The following is a 24,642-nucleotide window of genomic DNA, read 5'->3' on the forward strand; positions in this document are numbered from 1 at the left end:
TGATGAGACTTGGAGCGTTAAACAAAAGAATGATTTTAGGTATAAATTAGTTGGGCAGGTCTTGCATACGCTATTTAAAAAACAAAATGTAGATCTTAATAATTTTTTTTTTTATATATATATTTTATCATTGTGGGGTACATTCTTTTATAAACAGTTCGTTTACGTATAGTTGCTGTGCGTAATCGAGGAGCAATCTGCTTACCATGTCAGCCGATTTATTAAAAAAAAATAAACGAGAATTGAAGATATAGAAAACACGACAATGAAGAAAGACATAACTCTTTGTCTTTGTGGGTAGAAGAACTAGAGCTTCATCAGACATTGGTAAGATCTTTGCTTTTCTTCTCTCAATCAAATACTAATCTCAACTGCAAGCTGCGTTGCGCTCCTCTCCTTCGATGACTCTTCACACCACTACCCTCTAGTACTATTTCCTTCCCTAAACCTTTATTAGTTCTCTTTAAAAATACATCTCGTCTTCTCTTTCATCTCTTCATCGCCTCTCTCTCACCCGATTCCACCAATCCTAATTCCCAGATCCATCTGATCTATTTGCATCTGAGCTCATCACTAATTCCTAAAAGGTCAATCTTTTTCTTTCCTAGATTTTTTTGTTTTCTTTAAAGAAAAAGAAAGTGATTTTTGGAGGGAGAGTGAATTTGCTTCAGATCCAGTGATTCGTGGATTGTGTGAAATCCCGAGCTTCGTTGTCGAAAAACTGGCTTCAAGAATGATGTGAAAGCTCAGGAATAGTTCCTGTCTTGATTGCTCTATTGATTTGTAATATGAGAATGTTTTCTTGGTGGGAAAAAGTTAAAAGTTATAATTTTTTGTATAAAGTAAGGAAAAAAAAATACTAATCTCAACTGGATCTTCGTGGGTATTTGACTGAGCTATCTTTAGGGATATAAATTTAAACTTGAAAACCGGTCCGGACTGGTTCTTGAATTATGCAAACCAGCCGGAACCGGTCCAGTTCCTGTTCTACAATTTTCGGGATCGGACCGACCCGGTTGGGGAAAAAAAATAAAAATTAATATTTTATATATAAGTTTTATACAAAATTAATATTATACAAAATATTTTATATATAATATATAATTATATGTGAAATTTTTATATATAATTATATATCATATATGAAATAATTTCATATTATAATTTACAAAATAAAATTTTAATCTTAAAAATGAAAATTTAATTGATCTTATGCTTTAAACATAAAATATATATACTAAATTATATTATATATAGTCTAATATATTATATAGCTATACTAATATATAAGTTTATAACTAATACTAATAGTCTAATATAGACTATAGTTATACTTATACTAATATAGCTATACTAAATCATTTATAACTAACACTAATATATAACTATACTAATAGTATAATATTAATACTATTATATAGTCTAATATATTATATAGCTATATTAATATATAAGTTTATAACTAATACTAATAGTCTAATATATAATATAGTTATAGTTATACTAATATATAACTAATACTAATCACTATAGTCTATTAAATGTATTACAGATTTTGTGCAGATTTTGTGCAGATTTTAGTATTACAAATTTTGTATTACAAATTTTAGTATTATAGATTTTAGTAGTGCAGATTTTGTAATAGGAACAGATTTTTTGAAGCAATTTTTTTTTTTATTAATAGATTTTTATTTTTTAATGACAAACTTACATTTTAAAAAATCGAAAAATTGGACCGGATCGGACTGAAAACCGGTAAAACCGGAGATACTGGTTTAGGAGGGTAACTAGTGCGTAATCGGTTTTGAAAAATGCAAAACCGGTACATACCGGTTTGATCCTAAATTTTGTTCAAAATCGGACCAGACCGGACCGGTTACACCCCTAGCTATCTTCACCGTCGTACTAGGCTTAGTGTTTCTTCGCCATCGTACCAGGCTGAGCTTCCACTGTCTTCGTACCAGCTTCACTGAAGCCAGGAAAAGCCAAATAACATATCTGTGCATAATGGGTTCGGTTGGATAAAAATTTTATTTTCTTCAGATTGAGGCTGAGATATGAAATAGCCCTGACTTTTAGAAACTTAGAAAGCCCACACTCGACCAATCTTTGAACCAAATACTCACTTTACCAACTCTAATTTTTTAGGAAAACTCAGAAACTATAACAGGAAGCAAATGTACAATGAACTTCCTTATAATTGGACCAGAAAAATCTGGCATATTATTCTTGGGTGATTGTTCTTGCCTCTCCTCTTTTATCAAGCTCTAATTTAATCTTATGGTTTAGAAGGGGAACACGAAGGGTAGTTTGTGTGGAGGAGGGAGGAGAATGAAGGGGAGAAAGAGATGGGGGAAGACGAAGGGAGAAAAAGATGGGGGAGAGGCAGTCTTCATGTGTCATCTTAAACGAAACGATTCGTTTAGTTAAAGGGACATGATGTGTTTTATTTTCCACGTGGGCACCGACTCCCCCGCGTTTTCCCCAGCCCACTGTATTAAGCATTTTTCTTTTATAAAAGGTCTACATAAAGATTATATATTTAGAATTTGTACAAATCATTACTCATAAATAAACAAGACAATTTCAAAAGTATGGGTTGTGATGCTATTGAGATTAAGATGGATTCAAAGTTGATTATTCATTGGATTGGTAATGGAAGGTGTGGTTTGTGGTATCTAGAAGATTACTGGGAGAAAATCATGAGCATCCTTGGTCAGATGTGTTTCACTAGTAGACACATATATCGGGAGTGCAATGTGGTGGCTGATGTTTTGGCAAAATTTGGAGCTAAGGGAAGTAATTCTACTTATTCTTCTGTTTCGGAACTTTTTAGGTTGGCAAGAGGTTTCTTAAAACTTGATAAGGGTGGTTTGTCATATTTGAGACGTAAGTAAGAGCAGGTTTTGTACTATGGTTTTTTTTGTTGGTTTTTAGAATTCTTTAGGTTTGTGTATTGGATTTGGTTGTAATTCTCACGTATTTGATTGTTACCACGGTTCTTCCGCCATAAATGAGGGTTTTTAAATAAAATCAGGAGGGGATCACTCTTGGACATGTGATATTCGTCTCTTTATATAAAAAAAAAAATGTTTGGGTCAACTCTATTCATATAAGCGCTCATATAGGTTTAAAATAATTTAGTATTTATCCTTTTATTATATTTATATTTATAATGAGAATATCTTACAAAATTTAAAAGATAAGAAGAAATTATATTCCATTACATATTCCTTTGAATCGTTTTGAACATAATCGTTAGAATATGTGCCGCCCCCCGCCGATATATAAATATATATATATATATATATTATATCCGATATTGACAATGTGAATGGATAAAATGTTAAGTCCAAGATTGGGCCCAACCATTAGGCCACATTAGAAGACAAGACAAAAGGATAGAAACGGGGAACAAGGGGTGACATGGAGCAAGCAGGTGGCGGGGGCTTCAGAGTAAGTCAGAGGGAAAGTAGGAATGAAAAGGGAGCTGACACACACAAAGGGGTCTGGTCCCATCACTGTCAACTGGCACATGTAACAAGGAGATAGATAAAAGGCCTTCAGCCAGATGACCAGCAGACGATTTCGACTTCTTCTTCTTCCTCTTCTTCTTCAACCTCGGAAATGAGAGCTTCAGGGGGATCTTCTTCTCCAACAAGTAAATCTCCAGCTTTCTTTGTACAGTGAGATGTGAGGGACTATGAGTGACTATAAACAAATACATTATAGTGGAAACTCCCATTCCCAAACCCTCGTAGATGTAGACCTAGTGTCGAACCACGTAAATCCTTATGTCTCTCCCTCTTTATTTTCTCTACACTTATCTGCCATAGATGTACATACCGTCACCGTACAGCCGCACCGGAACTCTATCAGGGGCTCTAAATAACACTGACCAAGGCCCAGTCTACTCAGTGGGCCGAGAATGACTCTTTCTCTCCTTCTAGCCTGTTGTGCGATTTTTACAGTATTAACTGTCAAGAACTCAAAATTTATTTATCAAAATAAAGCAACTCTTGAAAAAATTAGAACTCGCTTAAATAATAAATGAATTGTTTGGAGTATAAAGTGAAACTCCGTAGTAAGATCGAACTCAACTAATATTCAAATAAAAATTAAATGAATAAGACTTATCGTCACTATTCGCTCAAACTCAACTTATTTACATAATAATTATCAGTTCTTCTACGTACAGTAGAGAGATGCAACCGCATGAGAGTCGGCGCCACGTCAGCCTGCCACATAAAAAAAAAAGACGAAAATAGATCCAGCTCTAGAAATAGAAAAGCGACAGAAAAAGAAAAAAGAGACGAAAATAGTGCACGCTCTTCGAAAAGGTGATCTTCGTGGGTGAGAGTCTTCATGTTCAAGAGAGCATTTTGGTCTTCGTGGGTCTCATCTGCGTGGGTTCTGGTCTTTGTCTTCGTGTGGGTCTAGTCTTCATCTCCGTGGGTAGATGAGCTGCTGAGAGTAAGGTTTTGTGTTGAAGAGTACTTTCAAGATTGAATGTATTTTGTGTTGAATTTTCATGATGAATTTGTGTTAAATTTTAAACATTTTAGGATGGATTTGTGTTGAATTTTAAACATTTAGGATTGAATGTATTTGATGTACTTCCTGTTGGATTTGTGTATTGGCACTAGTAGGCATGAGCTGTGTTTGTACATGCAATTTCTGAAACTTTTGGACCCCTAGATGCAACTTTTGTGCATGGAAATTATTGATGGATTTGTGTATGCAATTTATGGGCAATGAGGATGTTGTTTTTGATCGTTGCATTATTCAGGATAGTATGGAAGGGAGGGGGAGAGTTGTTTGTTGTGGAGACGAAGGGAGGTCTTCGTGGTAAGGAGGGGGAGAACTTGAAGTAGGCCTGAAAACCGACTATGTCAGTTCGGTTTTGTGAGAAAACCAAGACCGACCAACCATGGTTTTTTTATGCTAAAAACCGATCAAAACTAACCAGTGTTAAGGGCTGAAACCAGCCGGCTTTGGTCCAACCGGTTTCCGGTCGGTTTGATCGGTTTGGGCTTTTTTCTTAGGCCTTTTTTTTTTTGCCTTTGTTTTTGCCCAATTGGGTCAATTCAACATATGTTTTGAACTCTTTTTTTTCTCAATTCATTATCCAAGTTCTTTTTGAGCTTTTTTTTGAGTTGATTTAATTTTAAATTTTAATAGTAATGTTATTTATAATTTTCTTCTATTATTAAGTAACTAACTATATTAATTATTACTTACTACTTATTACATAAATTAAAAAATAAAAATAACTTCACTAGATGTTTAGTATTACTTAATATATATTAAAAAAAAATTGTCTTAAGCATAGCAAAATGCAACTAAAAAATATAACATAATTAAATGACAATAAATTGGGTGCCCAACTTCAACTTCAACTTCAACTTCAAGCCTTCAACTTTCAGTCTTCAATAATTGTGACGTTTGATTGTGTGCCCAACTCTATATACAAACATTAATAAATATTAATAATAAGAACAAAACATCAAATCTTAGTGAATTTGGATTATAAAAATACTAAAATTAAATTACAATGAAAACAAAGAAAATATTACATGATTCTACTATGAAACTCTCCACATTATCCATAGCCTCTCAGATGCCTTAACCAATTTTGAGTACAAATAAGTGCCTTAACAGTTCTCGAAGCCAATGAATTTCGAAAAGGATCAAGCACACGACTTCTCGTACTAAATGATGACTCGGACACAACCGTTGAAACATACATGACCAATAAGTCTCATGCAATCCTCGCGAGTATAGGATAGTTAATCTCATTAATTTTCCACCAAGTCAACTAGTCAAACGATATGGAGAGTGCCTCACAATCATATGATAAATATCGATCCACTTCTGTTTTTGTAATATTAGATTCCATGGCAGAAGATACTTTATACCACTCATGGAACCATTTGGTCTCATGCTTGTCATCACCATCATTCATGGTTCTAGATGTCGAAAAGGGCTCAAGTTCTTGAGTACTTGTGGTGGAGCCGAATTCCGCATATAAATCTTTCAATACATGTTTCACACTCGACACCAACTCCTCAGCACGAAACTCATCATGAACTTTCCTCAAGTGAAAAGTAAGAAGCCCTAACTTGTTTCGTGGATCAAGCACAACCGCAATTAACATGAACAAATTCAGCCTGTCTAATGACCCCCAATACTTATTATATTTTGTTCTCATATTATGGTCATACTCCTCGAGCAACTATCAAGACTCTCGCTCAACTCCATCAACTCATTTTGGAGATTACAAATCTCCAGAAAATTGGTGTTGGCTGTCACATATAAAGATCCATAAATCTATTAGTGACATCATAAAGCATTCCCAAAAACTTAACAAAAATCAACACTGTCTCTCACTCCCTAATTTTAGGAGGCCCCATGTGCCCAGTCCCAAGGCCATCATCAAAGTAAGAGAGGTAATTATAATCCTCACTTTCCATCCGCCTGAAAGTATTCTCAAACTTCTCAACCACCTCCAACATCATATAAGTTAAGTTCCATAGTGTTTGTACATCAAGACACAACATTTTCTTACAATCAATTTTTTCTTTTTTTTTACATATCTTAAACTTGTCTAATTTTGCGAGAGATGAACGCACATATCTAACTGCATTTCTAACCATTGTGATGGCGTCATTGCACTCCTTCAAACCCTCATTCACAATAAGATTCAATATATGAGCACAACATCTCATGTGCATATACTTATCCCCCAACAAATTTTCACTCAAAAACTGTTTCAAATATGAAATTGCAGTATTATTTGAACTTGCATTATCAACAGTCACAATAAATATTCTATCAATGCCCCAATCAAGCAAGCATGACTTAACATATCTCTCAATACTTTTCCCTCAATGATTAGAGATTAAACAAAAATTAATGATTTTATTCTGTAATTTTCAATCTTTATCAATGAAGTGTGCAGTTAGACAAATATAATTCAAATTCTGTATTGATGTCCATGTATCGGTCGTCAACGAAATCCTCATGCCACCATTTTTAACACTTTTTTAAGTTTCCCCTTTTCACATTCATACAATTTCATATAATCTTTTACAATTGCGACACGACATGGCACTTTAAACCGAGGTTCAAGAGACCAACACACTTTCCTAAATCCCTCACAATAATTACCATATTTGCAATCCTCAACCTCACAACCTCTTTACTATATTTGTGGGTTACAAGACTCCTTAACATACCATCACTCTCTTCAACCCCCTCCTCAGGTGTTGTCTCATCTGTTAATATTTTTTGGTACCTATTCAAAGGTCCACATTTATGAGGATTTTTAGGACATGAAGGCAAATGGTTTTGCATTGTTGAAGTCTCGTTCCTCTTGGAGTGGCAAGCATACGTCTTGCCACAATAATTACATTTAGCATTTGGATCATCTATAGGACAACCCTCCACCTTCGTAAAATGGTCCCAAACAATCGATGGATCCTTCCATTTTCGTTCCTTAGGTAATTGACAAGTAGTACTAGTAGGGGCACTAGGGGATTTTGATGACTAGTTCTCCCTCAAATCATTTCCCAAGTTAATGGTTGGTATTGATGCATCAACATCAATTGGAGACGACGAAGAATCCATCTAATTATAAAACAAGACATAAATGTTACACATTGTCACCTACATTATAAAACAAAACAGTGATTAGTATTACACAGCAGCTAGTTTGCAACATGCAAACATCACAAGTCTAAGACTTTAATCTACGTTTAGTTCACTCATCATATTTCATGCTTTAAATTCAAAGACTGATAAGCAAATAAAATTAGTTTAGTTCCCTCATCACATTTCATGCTTTAAATTCAAAAACTGGTAAGAAAATAAAATTCCCAATCATAGCCCACAAGTTTATCACACATGACACAAACCACATTAATTTTACTGTAAGCATTGCTCATTTCGGCATAAACCAGTGAACCACAATATTTTTACTAAGTAAGGCAACAACCAGTGAACCACAATATTTTTACTGTAAGCATTGCTCATCACACACGACACAAACCATAATATTTTTACTAAGCAAGACAAAAACAAAGATCTGACATTTCCTCTTCCTCCCAAAAAATTTCTTAGAGAAATTAACAACTAACAAAGAAATGGAACCCAACAAAGATGAAATACAAAGGAATTTATAAAACTTACAGTGGGGATGTGGGCCATGTGGGTCGTCGGCGACGAGAAAGGAAAGAAGGTCGTGGGGACTGTGGGTCGTTGGCGACGAGAGAGGAGAGTCTGAGAGTGAGTCAGTGAGAGCAGGTCACTGAGACTGAGAGGAAGAGGGAGAGGACTGAGGCGTGCCAAGTCACTGGGTCCGGGGAGAGGGAGTTTGCGTGAAAATGGAAAAGAGTGAGAACAAATGGTTAAGAACAAAATGATACCATTTCATGTGAAACGACGTCGTTTTGTATAAGAAATATATAAAAAAAACTAAATATTAATATGTCAGTCGGTTCTTCAGTTTAGACTGGGCCTAAATCGGAGACCGAACTGGACGACGTCGGTTTTGTTAATTTGCTACCACCTAGGGGTGATCTCGGTCCGGTCCGGTCCGGTCTTGGGTTATATTGTGGACTGGACCGGACTATTTGGTCCAGGAATTCTCCATCCTGGACGGGACTGAATCACATATAGGGCCGGTCCGATCTGGTCCAGGGTCGGTCCAGTCGGTTTGGACCTGCCTCATATGGGCCTTTCAGCCCATCTAAATCTGATTTTTTTGGGGCCCAATTTCAACTATTTTCTGCCCATTTCAAATTTTGTACATTTTTTTAGCTAAAACTACTAAAAAAACTTGATCTTGAAAAATACAATGATAAAAAAAAAACTAATCTATATAAAAAACAAAAAAAAAAACCCAAAAAAAAAAAAGAAAATAATACAAAAGTTATAACAATTTACAAATTATAATCCAAAACTTAACAACTTAAGTACTTAACATATAACGGGTAATTTACAGAGCTTTGAAAGACCAAAATATTAGAACCATCTTCAAAGTTCACATCAATGGAAATTTCTAGTAATCTTCAACTCAAGACTGGCCCATATTTCTGTCTGAAATTAAGACACTGCAGTATATCAAGTAGGGTTGCGACAAAAAAAGAAAAAGAAAAGTATCAAGTAGAGACCAAATGAAGATCAGGACATAATTTCAGAGCCTAGCTTACCAACAATCTTCTCACCTCTTTAGTCTTTAATCATCATTGGGTGTAGGGCTAGTAGGCATTGAATTTGACCCCTCCACAGAATCAGCAAAGTTTGGGTCTCCAACAAGTTTTATCCATAAAAATTTAAAACAAAACAAGTTAAATATAATTACATAACATAGAAGATAAAACAAAATAAACCACAAAATATATCAAAGGTAATTTTATTACATACCCATATCCAGCTGCTTCTCAAATTCCTCCACTTCATCCATTAAAATCCTAAGGCTTATTGGAGTAGATGAAGAACGAAGCCAGTTTTGTGCACATATGAGACCCTCAACACTCATTGGATTTAAACTACTTCGGAAATGGTCAAGTACACGACCCGCAGTGCTAAATGTAGATTCAGAGGCCACAGTAGATACCGGTATTGCAAGAACATCGCATGCAACCTTTGAAAGTACGCGATATCTAACTAAATTCACCTTCCACCAAATTAGAAGTTCAAAACTATCATCTTCATCCTCACATCTTTCAGTTAGATATCTATCAACCTCTGACTTACTTTCCAAACTATCCTCTGACTGCAACTGTTGCTTAAATTCAATCATCATTTTTGCCTTTCTAGTAGCCGCACTGTCAGCTGAAGGAACTACATCTTCTTGTTGGGAACTTGTGCTCTAAGGAGAATGCCTTTCTTCATTTTCCATGTACGCCTCATATATGCGGATAAATGGATTTTTCATCTTCCAACTGAAATCAATTTTTTTTGCACGATCATGTGCATACATCTTTCCCAATCCAAAATCAAGATATCGCATCTTGTAGCGAGAATCAAGAAGAACACCAACATAGAGCAATATATTCTGATTTTCCAAGTTCTCTCAATACTTGTCAAACTTTCTCTTCATATTTGTGGCCATTAATCCCTCAACGGGGTTTCGTTCTTCACACTCCATGTTAATGGCATCTTTAATAATAACCAACTTCGGGAAAAAAACATTACAAGTTACATATTCACCCCCCGAGAATTTTAAAGTTGCATCACGAAATAATGTAAGAAACCTCACAAACAACTGTACATTCGCCCAATCGGATGCATTGGGAGGCCCTAACTTCTTTGACTTTCTCGTATTCACCACATGGTCTACATTTTCATCATCGACTTCGTCGTCATCATCATCTCTAATACTACTAATGAAGCACGGATCTTCTTCCTCCAACCGATCAAAAACACTTTTAAATTTTGAAGTCCTCTCCAACATAAGATAGGTAAAGTTCCACCTAGTCGGTACATCTAGGCAAACTTGGCTTTTAGATTGAATATCTTCCAACCCCACACATTTCTGAAATGTACTCCACCTTTGAGAGGAGGATTTAACATACTTCACAACACCCATCACCTTCGCAATAGACTCATCATATTCTTTTAACCCCTCACGAACGATTAAGTTCAAAATGTGGGCACAACATCGAACATGTAAGAATTCATGTTCCAAGATCGTGTCTCTCCTATACTTTGTTTTTTTTTTTCAAATAAAAAACAGCCCCATTATTAAAACTTGCATTATCAAGTGTGAGTGCAAGTATTTTTGGTCGCCCCCAATCATGTAAACACATCTCCATGCCCTTACCAAGGGTACCACCCTTGTGATTTTCAACCAAACAAAAGGAAAGAATCATCTTGTGTATCTTCCAGTCATCATCAATAAAATGTGCTGTGAGACACATATAGTTTAGATTTTGCACGGATGTCCATGTATCCGTGGTGAGAGAAACTCGCTGCCCTCGAAGAGCATTTCTCAACTTTTGTTTTTCTTTTAAAAACAAATTAAAGCAATCATTGGAAACCGTCATACGAGATGGAATCCCTACCCACTTAGGGCAAACCACAAGCATAAACTTCTTGAAACCCTCCCCTTCAGCATGCCTAAAGGGTAACTCATAAAGAATAATCATCTCTGCTAAGGCTTGTCGGCAAGCCTCAACACTAAATGCAATAGGCACAAGTCCCCCACTACCACTACCACTTCCTCCCTCCACCTTCCAACCTAGAGTCGTCTGAGATTTATCCGTCTTCTTAAACGGACATTTCTTATATTGGTGCTCAATGTGATAATTCATGTTTTTTGTACCATTGGTCTTCGTATCACATGCATACGAAGCACCACAATAATTACATGCAGCCCTAAGTTTACTTGGATCACCTTTTGGAATTTTTGTAAAGTGATCCCAAACAAAAGACCTAACTCTACCTCTTTGTGACCCACCAACTGATTGATCACTTAAATTGGATGGGGGTGGGGGTGGGGGTGGGGGTGGGGGTGGAAGCATGTTTGGTGTTGACTCTTGCACATCATTTGTAGAAGACTCCATCTATAAAATGGATTCAGAACAAACAAGACAAAAAGACAAAAGAACAAAATAATTAGAAAACAAGCATTAATATGTAGTGTTCAAATCTTGTAAATTCATGCATCTCAACTATATAATATATATGAGCATATATATATGTATATATATATATATATATGAGTTATATTTTTCTACAAAGTAATGCATCTCAAATTCTCAACTATATAATATATATATATGAGTTATATTTTTCTACAAATTATATGCATCTCAGATTCTCAACTCATATATATATATATATATATATATATATATATATACACATACATATATATGCTCATATTCATTCCAAGAAAGCCTAAAATGCAACAGTGTCAAAAACCACACAATACTACCATTGCGCTTCGACCAACAAAAAAAAAATCGTGCTTCAACCAAAAAAAAAAAAAAAATGTCGGAGTCCCTGACCCATAAGTTTTCTGTAAATCCCTTTTTTGCCACACATGACACAAGTTCACAACAAGAGTCAAGTGTCACCGAATTACACTGGGTCATGACAAATTGACAATCAACGTCCGGCGATAAAAACCAAAATCAACACCCAACGAGAGTCAAGACTCAACACCATCAAAATACGCGAAGATTAAATACTAGAGAGAGAGAGAGAGAGAGAGAGAGAGAGTACCAAAATACTCGACGGAGGGAGGCGACCGAGGGGCTGAAGGGGGGGATGCGACGGCTAGGGTTTTTTCGAATCGCAAAATCGCCTTTCGGGGGAGAGGGGGCGAACTAGGGAAGTGAGGGCACTAAGGGGGTGGAGGGGGGGAACTAATGTTGAAACGGCACCGTTTGGATTTAAATTGGACCCAAACGGCGCTGTTTCAACAGACAGTTTATTAAAAAAAAAACTGAGTTGCGTGAAACGACGCCGTTTCACGCAACTCAGTTTCAAAATCCTGCCCCTCCTGGACTTAAACGGCGCCGTTTAGGTCCTATTTTATACTAAACGACACCGTTTTGGCTTCTTGGCAGTTGGCAGATGAGGTATCCGTATCTCCCCCTCATTAATAATTTAATACATTAATATTAATAATACTAATTTAATACTATAGACTTATACATTAATTTTAATAATACATTAATAATTTAATACTATAGACTTATAGTGATTAGTTATTATCAATCATGATTAATATAAGTGATTAGTATATTTCTTTTTAATATCATATTAGAGTCTATTAGTATACTAATACTATATAGACTTATAGTGTGTGTATATAATATATATATATTATAATGATATAGTGATACTAATACTATATATTATATAATAATACATTAATATTATAGACTTATAGTGATTAGTTATTATCAATCATGATTAATATAAGTTATAACTATATAATAGATTAATAGTATTAGTATTAGACTATTAGTATATATTTTTTTAATATCATATTAGAGTCTATTAGTATACTAATACTATATAGACTTATAGTGTGTGTATATAATATATATATATATATATATATTATAATGATATAGTAATACTAATACTATATATTATATAATAATACATTAATACTATAGACTTATAGTGATTAGTTATTATCAATCATGATTAATATAAGTTATAACTATATAATAGATTAATAGTATTAGTATTAGACTATTAGTATTTTTTTTTTAATACCATATTAGAGTCTATTAGTATACTAATACTATATAGACTTATATTGTGTGTATATAATATATATATATATATATTATAATGATATAGTGATACTAATACTATATATTATATAATAATACATTATACTATAGACTTATAGTGATTAGTTATTATCAATCATGATTAATATAAGTTATAATTATATAATAGATTAATAGTATTAGTACTAGACTATTAGTAATATAGTATAGCTATATGTTAGTAATATACTAATATTAGTTATAGTGATTTAGTATAAGTTATAAGTATATTACTATAACTATATCTATTAACTATAGTCTTAGTCTATATTAGACTATTACTAATGTATATATATTTTTTAATACCATATTAGAGTCTAGAAGTAGAGTCTAGACTATTAATATAATACTTGTATTAGTATAAATATTAGTAATTTAGTATTACTATAAAATTATAAATATTACTATTAGTATAAAATTATAAATATTAGTCTAGACTATTAATATAATACTTGTATTAGTATAAATATTAGTAATTTAGTATTACTATAAAATTATAAATATTACTATTAGTATAAAATTATAAATATTAGTATTAGTTAATAATTACTTAATGATGAGTTAGTGATAGGATTAGGTTAATTAGTCAAATGAAAATTATATACTTAATATATATAAATTATTAAATTATATATATATTTAATTTGGTCCGGTCCGGTCCGAAAAATCACCGGACTGTGGACCGGACCAAATTCATTCGGTCCTTTGAATTTCGGACCGGACCAGACCTGAACCACTCCTGGTCCGATCCGGATCGAATTAGCCGGTCCGGTCGGTTTTTCCGGTCTGGACTGGCCTGTTCTCACCCCTACTACCACCGGCCGACCGATTCTCTGCCAGTTTCAGCCGGTTCCTAAATTCAATGGTCGGTCTACATCGGAGGCGGTCGGTACGACCAGTTTATGTATAGCCCTAACTCGAAGGGAGGGAAAGGTGGAGACAAAGGAATGTCTTCGTGGGTATTGGTCTTGATACGAAACACATCATTTTACAGAAGAAACAAAATGGTGCACTTCATTTTCCACATCAACCACGACTCCCTCGCGTTTATGCAGCCCGATTGGATTTATCATTTTTCAATAATTATATCCATGCGTGGTTTTTTTTTTTTTTTTTTTTTTTTTGTGGTAATCCTCATATATCTATGGAAAAATCTAATTGTAAGCGATTTTACGCACTAATACACGCACCCATTCAATATGATTGGTCAAAAAGTAGATTTTATTGAAAATAGTACTAATTTGAATTTAAAATATAAAGGCAACAATATTAGTATGCAGATTAGTACGTAAACTTGCTTGTACATAGCAAAACTCTTTATCTATTTTTCAAAACACGACAATCATTACAGAATAAAGAATATAACATCAACAAAAATGCTTTGGGACCCGAATTTGGGTCTCGAAGAAGTGTCCCGAATGACTTTTTTTTTCTTTTTTTTTTCTTAGTGATTAATGAAGTATTTTTGAATGATGTTGTGAATTTTTTATTTTTTTAAAAAATGTTTATGATGATTAAAAAAATACATGAAAAAAAAAATAAAAATAAAAAAGTGAAATATACCGTTCAGGACATTTTTTCGGGATAAAAATTCGGGAGCCGTAACATTTCTTTAACATTAATCTAACACTGCCGCCTTAAAACCCGGACAAAAACACACTCAAAACTGTAGCCAAACAACCATTGTCGACTTCAACGACGCCGCATAAGATATTCCCTTTTACCTTCACCAAATACAAGCAAACTTGACAAACTCGATTCCTTCCAATATCTCTGATTTCCCCCCCTTTAAAAATCATCGAGGCGCTCAAGAATCCAAGATCTCATCGCAGTCCCTTACCAGATACCAAATTCAACAGGTTTAATTTCTTTATCCTTGGCTTGTTCACTTAGAATTTGCGATTGACAAGTTATGACCTCCTTGTCTTTGATTAGGAAGTTCATAGCGCATATAGATATTTTAAGTGAGTTAGGGTTTGTATTAGTGCTATTTTATGATTTTTTTGTTATTTTTATTTTGGTTTAAGTCCTGTGCTTGATTGCTCAGAATATGGTGGAGGAAAAGAGAAGGAAATCGAATTTATCTTATGCGTGTTTTATGACGTTCTGTAGTTCAATGAAATGAAATAATCCGAATTCTATGAGCAATGATGCTTAAATGGGTGGGTACTACATAAAGTTGTGCGTGCGCGCCGTATAGTTATTTAGGTTTCCAACTATCAGAGTTCCAGAGTGGGTTGGCATGTTTGTCTGTGTGAAATCTGATATGCATGCGATAGTCGGTGTCGGATGATGTAAAACTTCAACTTTGCGATTTATTTTAATAGTGATCACAATTTATTAAACTCTTTCGGGTGCCCATATATGACTGTATATTTAAAGACTTGTTTTCGTTTAAGCTTCACAGATTAATTTTTTTTTTTTTGGTTGCAAAACATTTTAATAGCATTATTATATCTGAAGTTGATGGTTTCGCATTTTGGTGGTTTTTAGGGTACGTTGATATGGCAGGGCGAAACCGTGGTCCCCGTGAAGCCTTCAATGATAGGCATGGTTATCCTGAAGGGCCTTTCATGCGGGGCCCTCCGATGCCTAGGCATCCTCCTCATCCTCATCCTCATCCTGCTTTGCTGGAGGAAGAGCTTGAAATGCAGCACGCTGAGATTCGGAGGCTCTTAGGCGACAATAGGAGGCTAGTCGAAGACCGTATGGCTCTGCATCGAGAGGTTGGTGCTGCCAAGGAGGAGCTTCATCGCATGAACCTCATTATTTCTGACATTCGTGCAGAACAAGAAATGCGCTGTAGGGAGCTTAGGGAGAAAGGCATGAAGCTGGAGGCTGATCTCCGAGCAACTGAGCCTTTGAAAAATGAGACTGTACAACTTCGCACAGAAGTCCAGAAGCTGAATAACCTTAGGCAGGACCTTGCAGCGCAAGTTCAGAGCCTCACAAAGGACATTTCAAGATTGAAAGCTGATAATCAACAGATTCCTCTTTTAAGGGCAGAGATTGATGGCATGCACCAGGAGCTTATGCATGCTAGGTCAGTACTGAGACTCCATATGTAGCTTTCTTCTCCTAGCTTAAGCCCTTTGTAGCATGAAAACTATTAGATTAACGTTTGTGTACTAATTGGAGGCTTTGTTTTGTAGAGCTGCGCTTGATTATGAGAAGAAAGCAAACATTGAGTTGATGGAACAGAGACAGACAATGGAGAAGAACTTGGTTTCCATGGCCCGTGAAGTTGAGAAGCTACGTGCAGAATTTGCAAATGCTGACAGGCCGTGGGGTGCTGGTATCAACTTCCCGTTTCACCCTTTTCTAAAAGAAGCTTGATTTTGAATATTATCGTGATAGTGTATTACATATTCTGACATATTTATAGGCATCCATATCATTGTAGATGCATTTTGCACCTATAGTTATAACCTGACTGTTGTGTCTCTAGAGTTCCTTTGATTTTACATGTCAACATTATGGAGAGTATCAGTTATCAATTTTTATGTTGTTGTGGGAGTCAGAAAATTACTTGGCATTGTCGGAGTTGACAAGAAAAACAAAAGTACGAAAGAAAAAAAAGTCCGGTGTATTGGGGTTGGCTACATCTTTACAAATCTCTCAATTTTTTCCACTCTACCTGTGATAACGTATTCGCTTGTGTTTTAATCGTCTTAGCCCTTTGGCGTCTTCCTTGTTTTTTCATATTTCTTGTTACACCCTGACAAACTATCTTGGTGTGGTGTTAATTGAAATACATACATATGTTCCTATTGGAGTTTCATTCTCATCCAGCAACCTAAGCACTATGCATGCATGAATGTATGAATCCCTTCTACATTTATTTTGAAGGGACTTTGGTCTCTTATTGTTGACCTTGGATAATCTGTATAAAGTAACATGAGGAGAAAGGGATACACTTGTGTCCTATAAACTTCCATTTACAATCACATTTATTGCCAAGAAACAAGAGGTATGGGGATATTGAAGTTTCTTTGATGAGGAAAACAATTGGGAGAGGCGGGGCTTACACGATACTGCTTGCAGTGGATAGGTTCTACCGGAGGAAAATTATTCGCCCATTTCCTATCATGGATAGCAGGCCTACTCTTATTCTCATAGCTTGGGGTTCTCTTCATATATTCTGGGTTGTGTTACACAATCTCTATAACTTCCCAAGTTTCAGGATAATTTTCTTCTTCTACTTCCTGCTATTAGCCTTCCTGACTGGATGGAAATTCTTGTCCTGTCTATGGAACTTGAGATTCCATTTAAAATGGACCTATCAGTGGTTGGCACGGTCCCCTGTCTCCCCCATGCACATGCACAGAGAAAGATATTATGACCAGTTTCATGTTTGTTTACTCATGCTAACTTTGGTTCTTTAGCAGCTCAAGAGTGTCTCACTACTAATTGGGAGTAACGGTTGGGGCAATTGTTGTTTAAAATCTTTTACCTCCTGAGACCAGCGGGTCTTTTAATTGTTTCTTTGCTTGTTTAGTATTTATAAACATTATAACAGCTGTCATGCATTATAAAAAAAATTTCAAGGAATGGGCAGTGCTTTGAAGATAGAGAATGCTCGATGGGAGAACTTAGAGAGTTTTTCTTTAGTACTTTGTGTATTTGGGCTAAGGCTCTTGTATTGAATGGAGATAATCTTCATGATTTGCTTTTAGCCTTTTCTAGTTCCTAGCTTGTATTTAAGTGTTTTCTCTTGTATACTTTTTGTGTACTTGGACTATGCCTATTTACTTGTTAACAAAATTCTCTTATTACTTATCAATAAAAAAAAAAAAAAAACTTTTTATTCGTAAATATTAAGAATTTTATTAAAAGGCAAAAAGGTGCAATCAAGGTGCAACAAAATGTGTACAAGAAAGTCATTTATAACAAACTAGAAGAGCAAGCATATTATCTCTTTGCATATTTGGAGTTTCATTGTTGTGTTACACCTTGCTTCTACTATTTTTAATGATTTATGGTCTCTGCAGGTGGAGCGTATGGGATGAAATTCAGCAGCTCAGAAAGCGCCTTCCCTGCTTCTTATGGAGATGGATATGGTGTTCATCTGGTAAGCATCCTTATATGATGGAAATTTCTTTACTGGCATTTTGAGATCATTTTTTGCCATGTTAGAGTCCTAGGTTTCTATCTTTGGTTTTATTATGCCATCTATTTTTTTTTTCTTAGGGTGCTGCTGACAAAGGTCCTCGGTATGGTCCGGGTCCAGCTTCATTGGGAGGAGCCGAGAAGCCTCGCACGACTCGTCGTTAAGATCTGGGTGATGACTGTTTGAATGGAGCAATGGCTTTCCTGTTCCTTTTGATGTCCGTTATTTCAATATAAATGGGCGTGAAGTGTTAGTTTCCATCTACATCTGCATGCCATATCAATAGTAATTTCTCTGGATACATTGTGTAGCCATCCTAAATTAGCGTCTAAACGATTTTAGTTTTTCTTTGGAGCATAGTATGTTGGAATATCTGGCTCTATCATTCGCTAAAATTTTGTTATATTACCATTATTACTTCTGTGCTTTATTCTCTTTTTTCTGGGCACTTCATCTTGATTACACTTGTCTTTCTTGTTGGCTACAAGCTGACTATTCTGGAATAGTGTGTTAGTGTATCATCCACATAAGTTTTGAAATCTCAGCTTTATTTGATGATATGAATCCCATCCTTTGCTGAGTTGTGGTCCTTCTGGAGGCTGAAGTGTGTGTGTGTATATATATATATATATATATATATATTCTATGGAATTGACAAGGAAAATTCATCCTGCCTTACTGAGATAATGTGGTCTACTTCCACAGATGAGGCTTTGTTTTCAAGTTAGATATGAATTATGGTGTCGTCATGCATTATGGATGTAATGCACTTGAAGTGTTATCAACTTATAATTTGGTATTTGGTTATTTGGTCTTTCTTTCCCATTTGGAAGTTTGATTTCGAGGGTGTTAAAATTCTTTCCGGAAATTGGTTGTAGAGTGCCATTATATTGTTATGGGTGGAACTTTTTGCCAAAGAGGATCAAGAGTTATTCGTGTTTAGATTGTAGACCTAGGGTGAAAATTTCATCACGGAATATGATAAGCTATTCTTATCACTGTGGGATCAGATGATTTGAAACACGTTTCGCACTGGGAGTGCTGATGTATTGTGGCTACGCATTAATAACTGCCTTTTCAAGAATGCATTTCAAGAATGTGTTGCAGGGACTATACAATATGGAATCTAAATCAAGAACAGAAATATTTGAGGTTGAAATGTGTATTGTTCAGCATGGTGTTTATAACTAAATTTTTAACAAGTCACGGACATTCTTTTAGGTGGGTTGCTAGGATAATATCTTGTTTTGGAGATTTTCTGGCTTTTGTAGTTCTGTTATTGGTAGACTTGGTGACCAGGTGTCATTTCTCATAGGTTTTGTGAAGTCATGTTCCTTGGGTGAAATTTGTGGCTTTGATGGAGTATCATAAGTACGTTGTTGCAGCGGATCTTGTGGTTCTGCATATAGGTACACCAAGCATCTATTATTTGTTTAGATTACAGGATTGATGAAAAGTAATTATGCCTTGCAACTAAGTTCTGAGCTATGGCCATATTTTTAAGTTGACATAGACCGTTCAGGACATTGGCTTATCTGAAGGGGAAATATTCGTGGGAATTCATTGATGTAACGCTGAATTCCTGTTTTTGACCTTTTTTTTTTTATTAGTCCTAAATGGACTGTTGTTCTTTTCCTCTTCTAGTATGTTGGGTGTGTTCTCTTAAATACTTCTTGTGTACATGAGTTGCACCCCCTCTGGGCTATTAATAAGATCGATTGATTTATGAAAAAAAAATTTATTTGTATAGTGTTGTGCTGTCTCCATAATTGAGTGTATCAAAGTGTGGTTCACTTTTTATGGACATATCAACAAGAAAGCACTGGCCATGGAAAGCATTCATTGGAAGAAGGCGGAGCTTTTAAGTATGCAGAATGGGCTTGAGCCTTGATGAATTTTTGTGACACAAGCGATGTTGGAGTCTGAGAACAACAGCTGCCACTCAGCAATCCTTCCTGATGCTGCTGGCTTCTCGAAAAGATACTTAAAATGGGTCAATATTGGAAAAAAGCCAGACTTTGTAGGCTAGCATGCCGTGTCTAACTCTCCAAGTGCCCAGACATGAACAATAAATGCCTGAATTTTAAAGCTTACTTCTCTTATTATGCTGTATAATCAGGTTCGGTGTTATCATAAATTGAGAGAGCATCAGAGGGTTGTTCTCTCTGCAGTTTTAAGTTCCATTATTTGATTAAAGTTGTTTTGGATGAGAAGATATTGATCTGCACGTGTCTTACCCCTTCTCTGCTCCCGACAGTATAGATAGTGGAGTTAGGTTTTAGATGGTTCCAAATGAGTGAAGCTTAACGCTTATGATACCTGGTAAATTTTAGTTTGAAAGTGGGGAATGGGGATTGTTGCTCTAATGAAGAGGAAATGGAGACTGCATGCTCCTCACTTGGGCTAGTTTATTGGAAGTGGATTATAAAGTTTGTTTCTTTCATCTCAAAGAAGGATCAGTTGGATCTGGATGATAGTGGAAATAGGAGGCATGATGGAGATAAGAATGTGTCATACCCACAGGCAAGAAGTTCCATATTTTTGGACAGCCTTCTCACAGGTGTTGTTCTAGCACGGTTTATTCCCTAAGCAAACGTGTGTGGAAATTGAAGAGTTATGCAGGTGAGCTATTCTCATGATGTTCTCTTTCTTTACTTGGGTTGCTACCCTGTAAACTCTTTGAATGCCAAAAAAAGAATCTGCCACTTCTGTTAGGAAGAAGTTGCTCCAACCATTGAAATTACCTGGAATATCTGAAGAAGCTTTTATATGAAATAATATTCAAGAGATGTGGCTGTTGAGACTTGAACCACTGTCAGCTGGTTTGGAAGTGGTGCACCTCAACCGTTAAGCCAAGTGAAGGCTTACGGAATATCTGAAGAAGTTATGGTGGCAATGCAATGTGACGAGAGGTCGTGCTGATTTGATCTTCATAGGCAAGTATTTCGCCCCCTTTTAATAGTTGCATGGGTCTGGAATTTCTTATTCGTTGTTAGACTGTGTACTGATATTAAATACTGGCTGTGGATCCCCTTGATGTCCTAAGATTAAGGTTTGTATGTTGCTTTAATATAGAACCATACTTTCAAAGTAGGCTCACGTTTTTTTTCATTGTTGTGGTCTATGTTTAGCATGACATCTTAGCCTTTATTCCTATTATATGCCCATTTACACTTCACACATAGTAGGATCAACCTGCTAATGAGATTTACCAACCCATTTCATTGGATGATATGGCTTGCTCCTGAGTTTGCTATTTTGGGCCGATATGGTAGATATGGTAATTAGCTTCATTAGGGACACGTGAAGACACCTGCATGGTTAGCTGCTGTTGAACTATGCTACAGAACTTATATTAGTGTATCAGTTTTTGCTGAATTATTACTTAAATGTAATGAGAAGCAGCAATGTAGGATAACAGCTTTGAAGTCAGTTCCTAAGAATTATTTGATATGTTCCTGGTTGCATAATTTAATGGATTCTCGGATATGTGGATATACCAAATGGTCCTTTCTTTCAAAAGGGCTTGTTTTTCACCTGGGTTCTTTTTGGAAGTTGGAAAATTAGTTTCTGCTTGAACGAGAAATTTTCAGTATATTGAGTGACAAACGGAATCCATGGTCTTACCTGTGAAGCGCTTGTCCAGATGAGTATGCCCAATTTGTAGTTTATGAGGTTAAGATAGAGCACATGGATCATTTTGATGGTTTATATAATGGCCTTATGTTTCACAGTGGTTAGGTCCTATAATTGGAGAGAGATGTTTCTATTGGAGTTTACTGAAATAGGTGGATGGATATCTGTTGGATTTTTGTACTAGTGGTGGCTAGCAAAACCACTTTGCAAATTTCTGTAGCATATAACGACTTCAAGTTGATCTTATATTCGGTCGGAGATGAATGGCTACTGTAGAGCAGAAAACCTTCTCTGCAAGTTCTTTTCTGGTGGCTCTGTATTGTTTGATTTTTAATCTGATGTATGAGCCTAGTACAATCATGAATAAAATTATGAAGAGGAAATTAAGATTGATAGCTTTATGTGGTACAGTTCACATTCTGCACTCGGACCATAAATATTGGTAAGAGAAAGTGCCTTTTGAATATATGTGCCCACTTTTTAACTTGGATCCATTAGGTAGATGAACTATTCTCATCTAGCTTGTTATTATTTGATTGTTTGGTGTCAGACAGTGACTTGGCTTTGTTGCTTCATGGTTATTTTTTTCGTAGTGTAATCCGTGTAATATGGGCTTGAAGAGAGAAATGCTTTGATATAAAGGATAAATTAAGTGGGAAATGGTTTCATATGGTCACTATGCGTTTGCCTCACCATGAGGATCAGAGTAATTTTGGTCAGATATTCCAGGATTAGCATTGGGTTAGAAAAAGTTGGATTCTGGCCTTTGGGAATTATTGATGGGTCCCTGGGGCTCTTTGCATAGGTATTATTGTATGCTGCTGAGATGACTTAAGATAATTCAGGATAAATATAAGCTGTAAATGTTATTGTGGGTATGGAAGGATAGGGTGTTGTGTGCATGAATGGTGCCGCCAAGTTGGCTGCTCATTTTTTGCTTTATACTTCTAAACCACTTAATACATTATTAAGAAATATGGTCATTTGATTAATACCAACATTGCATACATACTGTTGTACCTTTTTATTGATGCATGTATACATGTTGATATTGTAAATTAGCGGGTTTTAACTGATTTACTCATATTGTGTGCTGCAGATAGAAGTGACTTCTGCAGAAGGCAGAGGAAGAGAAAGGATGATTCAGATAAACATCTACAATGCTGGCTAAATGGTTTTTGAGTGCATGGTTAGCGTTGTGGTTGGAGGGTTAAAAGCACTTTTCATGTCTACTTGCCCCTTGTTGCGGGTGTTCTGCAAGGCGCTGGAAGCACTTTTTGCAAGAAGCGGGTTTTTTCTAACCACGTTACCGTTGCAGCAGCAGTTTCCTGTTTCTGGAAGTTTGCTTTCATGGAGGTTTTAATGACTTCTCTTATAACCCCAATACACCTGCTTCCTTCCTTTAGTGCCCCTCGTCTACTACTATCTCATTTTTTTCCACTACCCTAGCCAGTATCCATCTGCCATGTGCATGATCGCCAATCCCCCGGTTCATTGCAGGATTTCAATGCCATTGAGTGAAAACTCCTCGGCAAGAACATATCAAATATTTGTGGAAGGTATTTGATTTCTGATGCCAATGTGATGCTGGAGTTGGTTGTAGACATGGGTTTTTCTTACGGTTCTGAAGTTGTGTATTGCAATTTTGCAAGAGCTGGCTGGATAATGGATAACTATTGTGCCCGGTCATGCCAGGATCGCAAGAACTTAAGTTAGGTCACAAGGACATCTTTAGCACTGCAGCTTCTGTTGGGCTTAGTTTTTATTTTAAATCTTCGGCCGGGCGGAGGTATTGGGAAGGTTGGTTTAGTTGTTGGGCTTGATTGGAAGGAAAGAGATAGGCTTCAGTGGTTACCCGCGAGGGAAAAATAATTCATTAATTTTTCATGATCTATTTCAATTGAATTGAATTGGAGTACTCGTTAAAATGAATACGTCATATAGAGTTAGGAATAAATAAAAGAAGAGTAATGTTAGATACAAGTTTCAAATAGACAAGTTTCATATAAGTTTTTTGTAAAATAATGGTCCCACTAATAAATAATAGTTTTTTTTACACTTTTCTAAGGTAGGGTTATTTTTTTACAAAGGCTTGTATGAGACTTGTCTATTTGGGACTTGTACAAATCATTTGTCATAAAAGAATACATGTACATACACCATCCATTTCAAGTTATTTGATTTTTGATGAATCTAGGTCGAAACAAGGTAAATGTATCGAGTCCAATAACAAGCAATTTTTTTGAACTCGTTAGATTTTTCATTGTAAGTGACCCTAAGTTGCTCAAAAGATTAACGTTTCGTTCGGATAGTGAGATGAGATGAGATAGTTTTAGATAAAAATTGAATAGAATATTATTAGAATATTATTTTTTTAATATTATTATTATTTTAAGATTTGAAAAAATTAAATTGTTTATTATATTTTATTTAGAAATTTAAGAAAGTTGTAATAATGAGATGAAACTGTTTGATTATTCAAAAGTGACCTAATTGGAGAAAATTGCTCATATTGTAGGAATGGAAGTTGCCTCGATCACTTTTATATTTGGGTGCGGCTATTATGCCCCATCCCATCTTGACTGTTGGGCATAA

The 24,642-nt window shown here is 35.5% G+C and overlaps 1 protein-coding gene across 3 annotated transcripts; it reads left to right on the top strand.

The window, feature by feature from the left end:
* Positions 1-14,998: 14,998 nt before the first annotated feature.
* LOC121260628 (protein FLX-like 3) lies at positions 14,999-23,941 on the top strand. Of its 3 annotated transcripts, none has more exons than XM_041162581.1 (6): positions 14,999-15,160; positions 15,795-16,344; positions 16,454-16,596; positions 18,293-18,372; positions 18,492-18,582; positions 23,147-23,941. In XM_041162581.1, exons 2-5 carry the CDS (start codon positions 15,806-15,808, stop codon positions 18,573-18,575), a joined length of 846 nt encoding a protein of 281 aa, XP_041018515.1. In that variant the 5' UTR covers positions 14,999-15,160; positions 15,795-15,805; the 3' UTR covers positions 18,576-18,582; positions 23,147-23,941. The 3 variants fall into 3 exon arrangements, 2 of the variants coding, with proteins under 2 accessions (XP_041018515.1, XP_041018504.1); XR_005939761.1 differs by having other exon boundaries at positions 15,002-15,160; positions 18,492-18,660; XM_041162570.1 differs by lacking the exon at positions 23,147-23,941 and having other exon boundaries at positions 15,002-15,160; positions 18,492-18,841.
* Positions 23,942-24,642: the final 701 nt, after the last annotated feature.

This window comes from Juglans microcarpa x Juglans regia, chromosome 1D (assembly GCF_004785595.1).
Source record: "Juglans microcarpa x Juglans regia isolate MS1-56 chromosome 1D, Jm3101_v1.0, whole genome shotgun sequence".
Taxonomy (NCBI): domain Eukaryota; kingdom Viridiplantae; phylum Streptophyta; class Magnoliopsida; order Fagales; family Juglandaceae; genus Juglans; species Juglans microcarpa x Juglans regia.

What these genes read in the sequence shown, in the direction of transcription:
- LOC121260628 (XM_041162581.1), top strand. Translation starts at nt 15,806, where the DNA reads ATGGCAGGGCGAAACCGTGGTCCCCGTGAAGCCTTCAATGATAGGCAT. An exon ending in CAGGAGCTTATGCATGCTAG is followed by an intron (nt 16,345 to 16,453) that starts GTCAGTACTGAG and finishes TTTGTTTTGTAG; the next exon opens with AGCTGCGCTTGATTATGAGA. An exon ending in TGACAGGCCGTGGGGTGCTG is followed by an intron (nt 16,597 to 18,292) that starts GTATCAACTTCC and finishes TGGTCTCTGCAG; the next exon opens with GTGGAGCGTATGGGATGAAA.